This window comes from Etheostoma spectabile, chromosome 3 (assembly GCF_008692095.1).
Source record: "Etheostoma spectabile isolate EspeVRDwgs_2016 chromosome 3, UIUC_Espe_1.0, whole genome shotgun sequence".
NCBI classification, from domain to species: Eukaryota; Metazoa; Chordata; class Actinopteri; order Perciformes; family Percidae; genus Etheostoma; species Etheostoma spectabile.
In genome coordinates, this window is record NC_045735.1 from 34,620,485 (window position 1) to 34,628,698 (window position 8,214).

Consider the following 8,214-nt stretch of genomic DNA (forward strand, 5'->3'; position numbering starts at 1 on the left):
AAAGAGACTTCAGATACAGTATTAGGGGACCACTAAGGTCTATATAAAAGAGACTTCAGATACAGTATTAGGGGACCACTAAGGTCTATATAAAAGAGACTTCAGATACAGTATTAGGGGACCACTAAGGTCTATATAAAAGAGACTTCAGATACAGTATTAGGGACCACTAAGGTGTATATAAAGAGACTTCAGATACAGTATTAGGGGACCACTAAGGTCTATATAAAAGAGACTTCAGATACAGTATTAGGGACCACTAAGGTCTATATAAAAGAGACTTCAGATACAGTATTAGGGGACCACTAAGGTCTATATAAAAGAGACTCCAGATACAGTATTAGGGGACCACTAAGGTCTATATAAAAGAGACTTCAGATACAGTATTAGGGGACCACTAAGGTCTATATAAAAGAGACTTCAGATACAGTATTAGGGGACCACTAAGGTCTAAATAAAAGAGAATTCAGATACAGTGTTAGGGGACCACTAAGGTCTATATAAAGAGACTTCAGATACAGTATTAGGGGGCCACTAAGGTCTATATAAAAGAGACTTCAGATACAGTATTAGGGACCACTAAGGTCTAAATAAAAGAGACTTCAGATACAGTATTAGGGACCACTAAGGTCTAAATAAAAGAGACTTCAGATACAGTGTTAGGGGACCACTAAGGTCTATATAAAGAGACTTCAGATACAGTATTAGGGGGCCACTAAGGTCTATATAAAAGAGACTTCAGATACAGTATTAGGGGGCCACTAAGGTCTATATAAAAGAGACTTCAGATACAGTATTAGGGACCACTAAGGTCTATATAAAAGAGACTTCAGATACAGTATTAGGGACCACTAAGGTCTATATAAAAGAGACTTCAGATACAGTATTAGGGACCACTAAGGTCTAAATAAAAGAGACTTCAGATACAGTGTTAGGGGACCACTAAGGTCTATATAAAGAGACTTCAGATACAGTATTAGGGGGCCACTAAGGTCTATATAAAAGAGACTTCAGATACAGTATTAGGGACCACTAAGGTCTAAATAAAAGACTTCAGATACAGTATTAGGGGGCCACTAAGGTCTATATAAAAGAGACTTCAGATACAGTATTAGGGACCACTAAGGTCACTAGGGTCTATATGAAAGAGGCTTCAGATACAGTATTAGGGGGCCACTAAGGTCTATATAAAAGAGGCTTCAGATACAGTATTAGGGGACCACTAAGGTCTATATAAAAGAGACTTCAGATACAGTATTAGGGACCACTAAGGTCTACATAAACGCATCCATAGAGCACCATGTCATGGGACCTTTAGAACCAGGAAAAGACCACTTATGCCATATTGCAATATCCAAATTTTAAGACCATATGTAGTTTTATATTCCGATGTCGATGTAATATTGATATATTGCCCAACCCTAGTCCTAAGTCATGATGCTTTTTGAAAAGACCTTTTCAGTTTTGAAGATAGATGCTTTTGGGAAACGGGGCCCTTGATTGAAAAAACAATCTGATGCAAGAAAATGTAAATTAAGAGTGTGGAGAAAATCCCCTCCGTGGTTTTAAGTAAAGACCCTGAGAGCTCACCTCATCTGCTTCAGTCAGTCTCCTTTTTAAGGTATCTCTTCATTACCGAAGCCACGTCTCCGCCCTCGCTGCCCTCCGCCTCCAGTCTCTCTCCCTGTGGCCTCTCAAACCTGCGTCTGGGCCCCCCGCCCTGGGAACTCCCCCCCGATCCCCCTGAGCTGGAGGACTCCGTCTCGGAGCTTTTCCTGCTGCGGCTCGACGGCGGCAGCTCTCCAAAGTGGACGCTCAGCGCCCTCCGGCCTCCTCTGAGCGAGCCGGCCAGGCTGCTGGCGGACTGGGCTCTCCGGATGGCGGGAAGGATGTCCGAGGCCGCGTCGTCACGCCCACTATCCTCAATCAGCCGGCGGTTTTGGAACACCATGGGTTCGGAGCCCAGGGCGCCTTCGCCTCCGTCCTCCAACGCGAGACTCCCCAGCATGCACCGCCTCAGTGGCTGAGGGGAGCGCTCCACGGTCACCGATCGGCGGGGTTGATCCGCATCCTCCTCCGGGATGGACAGGGAGGGGGGGTGGTGGCGAGCAGCGAGGGAGGACGCCAAGGAGGAGAGGCGCGGCAGCGAGGGAAGCGAAGACAGAGATTCACTGGAGTTGAAGCGAGAGATTTTGGCTCCGGCTGTAGAGGCGGCGGCGGATGTCTGGGCGTCGCCGATGGAGCGAGCGCTGGCGGCGCGATGCAGCAGCGGGGAAGGCGGTTTGAGGATGCCGGGGCCGGGCCGGGGCTCCGGGTCGCCTGGGCCCAGAGAGAGGGCCGAGGCCCGCCGTCTGAGAGTGGAGGCCGCGGTCGTCTGGTACACCGGCAGGGAGACGGCGCTGCCGGCTCCGTCGCTGGGGTCGGCGCCCGCCCGGCGTCTGCGGAGTCCGTCCAGCAGCTCAGACAGGGCGGAGGAGGACGGGGCGCGACCGAGACCTCTGGTTCCCCCTCCGCCGGCCTCAGAGGGCTCGTCATCAGGGTCCACACAAGATCTTTAGAGGGAGAAAAGAGACACTGCCTCTGTCATCAAAGCCCACGTCACCTTTTGTTATTGATTAATATGCGGATTATTTTCATAATCAATTAATAGTTTATGCTGCGTTCCAGGCAACACGTAACTCGTGTTTTCACAACCTTCTACCCGTGAAAGTGCCTTGGAACGGCGGTCAAACCCGCATCTTACTACTCGTGAAGTCATACCAGAGCGTTGTTACTCCCAGTTACACACACATAAACAACAATGGCGACCCCTGTTGATTCTCAACATACGCCGGTGATTAAAAGTGAGAAATAAATATACATAAATAGGCAACATGAAGTGATTCCGCGCATTGTAATCAAAAGAATACACATACAATTGTGTACTACGGAAAATGAAAATGTAATGTACATGGAGCCCAAAATATGTCACAGACTAGAAATCGCTGGCATCAGCTAACGCTAGCTAACATCAATGGTAGGTAGCCGCTAGCTAGCTAACGCTAATGCTAGCTAGAGGGGTTTGTTGTGGCTTTGCCTGGAACGCTACCAAGTTGTGAGTCGTGACCTGAAGTCGTAACTTACGGGCTACAAACTGTGTCTGCAACGCAGCATGAGTCAGAATCAGGTTTATTGTCAAGTAGGTTTTCATACAAAGACGTATATCGATGTATAACAGTGACAATAAACAAAGTAAGAGAAAACAAAAAGTACTTTAGTCAAGTCTCAAAAATATAATTTTAAAATATGTAAAAACATCTGTTTTCAAATTAAAAATTATGCACAGTGCTTTAAACAAAGAGCATGAAATGTGCAATATTTTGAGTGTGAAGACGTCTATAAAATGAAATGTTTGTGTGACCAACATTCCTTAACAATAGATACTCAATTAATGAATGAGAAAACAGCAAATTGGCAGAGAAAAGTTTGTATAAAAATATACAAATACATATATATATATATATATATCATTTATTGAGAATAGTTCAGTTCCAGTTCTTCAGTAATCAGCCACCCGTCAAGGGCCATCTTCTGCCATTTCTGCCTGTTATAAGGAAGTTTTTCATGCAGCTATGGCACCAAATGCTATCTCTTTGAGGGGGAATTGTTGGATCTTTGTGAATTATAGCATGTGGTCTAGACCCACTCTATCTGTAAAGTGTCCTGAGAGAACTTCAGTTATATTTTGACACTAGAAATAAACTAAAATAAAAGGACGGGGCGTACCGGAAGCTGTAGGTGCTCATGGTGTCAGCGACAGACTGGCGCCCCCCTTGGCTGCTGATGGTACTGCTGCCGTAGGGGGAGCCACTCCCACGGGACGCTCCTCTGGGCACGCCGAGCCAATGACGAATCCCCTCTCCTACGTCCTCTGTCCCGACACTGGACACCGAGTCACTGCAGAGCAAAATCCCACTTTGTCACAGCTCTGCACATGTGGAAATTGCAGCAAGATGCAAGACTCACGTTGAGCACACGAATGCGTGTCTCGGTTATTTATTTTTTTAAAACACACAGATAGAAAAATGCGCTGTCCCTAATGCAAACCCCGTAGCGTTCCACGTCATCACGCATTCCCAACATTTAAAGGGGCCGTGGTCCCCAAACAGTTATCATTACATGCAGGGACTAACGGCAGTAAATTACATGTCTAATCAGCAGAGTGTGAAACAACACTTAACAACATAGGTAATTTATGTATGTCACATTCACTACACACACGTGTTAGAGTAAGCATACACGCCCACGTTACAGGCTGCAGCTCAACAAACAGCTGATGATTCCACTGCGAGTTTGGGGAGGATTAGAGCTCAGGCCGCATCCTCATTTGAGAATCACTAATCAGAGAGACACTGATCAGAGAGACACTAATCAGAGAGACACTGATCATCTGTCAGAGGACAGAGTTTGACTCGCAGTCAAAGCATCAACTTTGTATTTCTTTGAATCTCCTTGCATCATTTTTTTTTAACAATGCAGGAACAAAGCTTCCTCTTAAGTTTGACACATCAAGGTCTGTCCCAAAATATGCTGAACATGTGGAAGAAGCTTTGGATTCACATTGAGCTTCATAAAGCCACGCTGAACAAGACATCACCTCAGTGGTTCAAGACAAAAAGGCACTGGTTGCGTCCGAAATTCCATACTAACATGCTATTTACTAGCTAAAACCGTATGTCTGAAACCTTAGTGTGATTGGTACATGAATTGCATACTATTTCCAGTGAAATGTTTCAGTGTGCCAACATTGGACACAACGCCGGCATACATTTCCCATAATGCAATGCGTAAGTAACGACCACGTTCGAAACAGCAACCAAGGCAGCGCTTCGACATTAAAAACACTTTAATTTAAGTTTCTACATGTTAAAATCTATTTTGTCAAGTTTGTCTAGTTGTTTCCCTTTTTTTGGTGTTAGAAGCATTTTCTGGCGGTGCTGCTAGAGCAGATGTTGACAGGGGTTGCCATGGTTACACATCTCAAATGGTTATTTTTAATCTATTTGAGTACACTGATGTAACAACAATGGGACACGCGACACAACAACAATGGGACGTGTGACAACAACGGGACGCATGGCACAATAACAACGGGACGCATGACAACAATGGGACACGCAACACAACAACGGGATGTGTGACAACAATGGGACATGCTACAACAACGGGTTGCAAGACAACAATGGGACATGCTACAACAACGGGTTGCAAGACAACAATGGGACATGCTACAACAACGGGTTGCAAGACAACAATGGGACATGCTACAACAACGGGTTGCAAGACAACAATGGGACATGCAAAAACTACAGCACACCCAACAAAAACAGCACATTCGACAACAAAGCGACGTACGACAACAACAGAACACGCAACAACAATGGGACGCGCGACACAACAACAATGGGACGTGCTACATAAAAACAATGGGATGCGCGACACAACAACTATGGGACTCAACAACAACGGGACGCGTGACAACAATGGGACGGGCAACACAACAACAATGGGACGCGCGACACAACAACAATGGGACGTGTGACACAACAACAATGGGATGCGCGACACAACAACTATGGGACACAACAACAACGGGACGCGTGACAACAATGGGACGGGCGACACAACAACACTGAGACATGCTACAACAATGGGACACAACAACAATGGGACGCGCGACACAACAACAATGGGACACAACAACATTGGGACACAACAATGGGACGTGTGACACAACAACAATGGGACGCGCAACACAACAACGGGACGTGTGACAACAATGGGACGGGCGACACAACAACAATGAGAAATGCTACAACAATGGGACGCGCAACAACAACGGAACACACAACAACTAGGGGACGCGCAACACAACAACGGGACGTGTGACAACATTGGAACATGCAACAACAATGGGACGGGCGACACAACAACAATGAGACACGGGACACAACAACAATGGGACACGGGACACAACAACAATGGGACATGTGACAACATGGGAACATGCTACAACAATGGGACGCGCAACAACAATGGGACGCGTGCCACAACAACAATGGGACACGGGACACAACAACAATGGGACGCGTGACACAACAACAATGGGACGCGTGCCACAACAACAATGGGACACGGGACACAACAACAATGGGACACGGGACACAACAACAATGGGACGCACAACACAACAACAATGGGACGCGGGACACAACAACAACGGGACATGCAACAACAACGGGCCACGTGACCACTTCAAGAACGGCCGTGAGACCGGGCTGGAGGGCAGCCCTAACCCCCGAACACTAATAATTACCGTCCGGAAAAAGACAGACAAACACTACTGCTTGTTCACACAAAAGTACGTTGAACAATAGCAGACATGTTGAGTATGTAGCGCACGGTGTGCGTTTTCGGACGCAACCACACCTTCAACAGCCAAAACTAGTTGTAGAGAGATGTAGATGCGATGTTTCATGATGACACTTCAAGGCCTGATGCAATGGTCAACTCACACACACACACACACACACAAACACACAAACACACAAACACACAAACACACACACACATTCCTGAGGTTCTTACAGGTCTTTCTTTCGAGTCAACGACTCCACGGCCGTTTGAACGCTGGAGTGAAGGGCAGAGGGGTGAAAAGGTTGAGTTCACACAAACAGACGGGACGGATTAGTCCCTCAGTTCGTGCTAGGTACCAAACAATACTTTTTGGGCACCTGAGGGATTTGTATCGAGTGTTGTACACCAAGGAGATCCTACCAGGCGATCTGATTGGTCAACTAGACATCTAGAACGGGCTCAAATCAGCATGACAACTCACCCAGAGCCATTTGTGCACACCTGGCACATCCCTTCAAATATCACTCCGCCATTTCAGGGTCAACATTACGGAGTTGAATTAATGAACAGTTTCAAGTAAGTGAGTAATTCAGGACAACAGGAGGCTGAAGAAGACTTGCTGACTAAACACAAAGGGACTAGAAATCATCTGTTGCTTTTATTTTATTTTTTAGAGTGAATTGCCCCACAATATGAATGCAGTTGGATGCTTTGAATTCATATTGTTGGTAACTATTGTATAGTTGCACTCTGTCTCAGCCGCATCGCTGTCATGCCAATAATGACGTTAAATCAAATCTTCTCATGTAATAATGCTTGACCCTGGTGTTGTCTTCTCTCCGGGACCCTCTCGTGTCCCTCAGGTCAAACTGACCCGGGACTTATTTGGGGTTTTAAATATTAATTCTGAAATAAAATGTTCCTTTATAATCTATTAAAAGATATTGTCTTTATCTCCATTTCCAACAGCTGGGATAACATCTATGTTTAGGGAATGCATCAGTCTCTACTAGCACACTATTAAACATGGAAGTGGGGTTCGTTTTCTGTCATAAGTTATAATTCATGTTAAAAATCCACTATGGAAACAACATAAGTGTCATATCCAGAATAATGTTCTGAGTCAGGAATACATGTTTATCACAGGAAATAAGGAAAGGACGCTGGTTTCAGGTAGAAAAAAATGGAACTTGCTCCATTTTACTTCTTGTAAAAATCTGAAATGGGTCAATTTGACCCAATATACAATACAAAGGTTAATCAATTCCATTACCTAAGGGGTTAATCTCATCAGCGTGAGTGAGCCAATAAGCACACAGCATGCTTCTACTAATATCTAATAACGTTTTTGATTGGCTGTGTAACGTTACAGGTCGTAAAGACACGCAGGAAAAACTAAGTTACACAGAGGCGGGGCTCACTGGGAACGAGCTGAAACATACATAAAGGAAAAAGCTGTAATGTTTAATATTGTAACTTTAACCTTTTCAATGTTAATTTAGGAACCGGTATCAGTATCAGAGTCCTGGTATTGGTACTGAAAGGTTTTCCAGCCGCTTACCTTTCACCGTCGCTGTCGTCGCTGGACTCCACCTCCTCCAGCGCGGCCTGCAGGTCCACGATGCGGCGGATGGACGTCTCCAGGTCGGCCTGCAGCGTCTGTCTGACGGCGCCGAGCTCCTCCACCTGCATCTCCTGCACGGACAAGCACCAGATCAGGGGCTGCGTCACCACGGCTACGATTCCGTCTTCAAACGTCGTTTTGAGACAGAAACAATCTCCACGCACACGTAACACGAGAGGACAATACACACACAC

At 45.8% G+C, this 8,214-nt stretch overlaps 1 protein-coding gene across 1 annotated transcript in view; it reads right to left on the reverse strand.

The window, feature by feature from the left end:
• Positions 1 to 3,126: 3,126 nt before the first annotated feature.
• The window catches only part of LOC116687056 (malignant fibrous histiocytoma-amplified sequence 1 homolog), a gene marked incomplete in the record, with an annotated part of 11,148 nt that continues 6,060 nt past the window's right edge, over positions 3,127 to 8,214 (reverse strand). Inside the window, 3 exon segments of the mRNA XM_032512143.1 lie at positions 3,127 to 3,139; positions 3,766 to 3,936; positions 7,958 to 8,174. Coding sequence (XP_032368034.1) covers positions 3,127 to 3,139; positions 3,766 to 3,936; positions 7,958 to 8,174 — 401 coding nt within the window.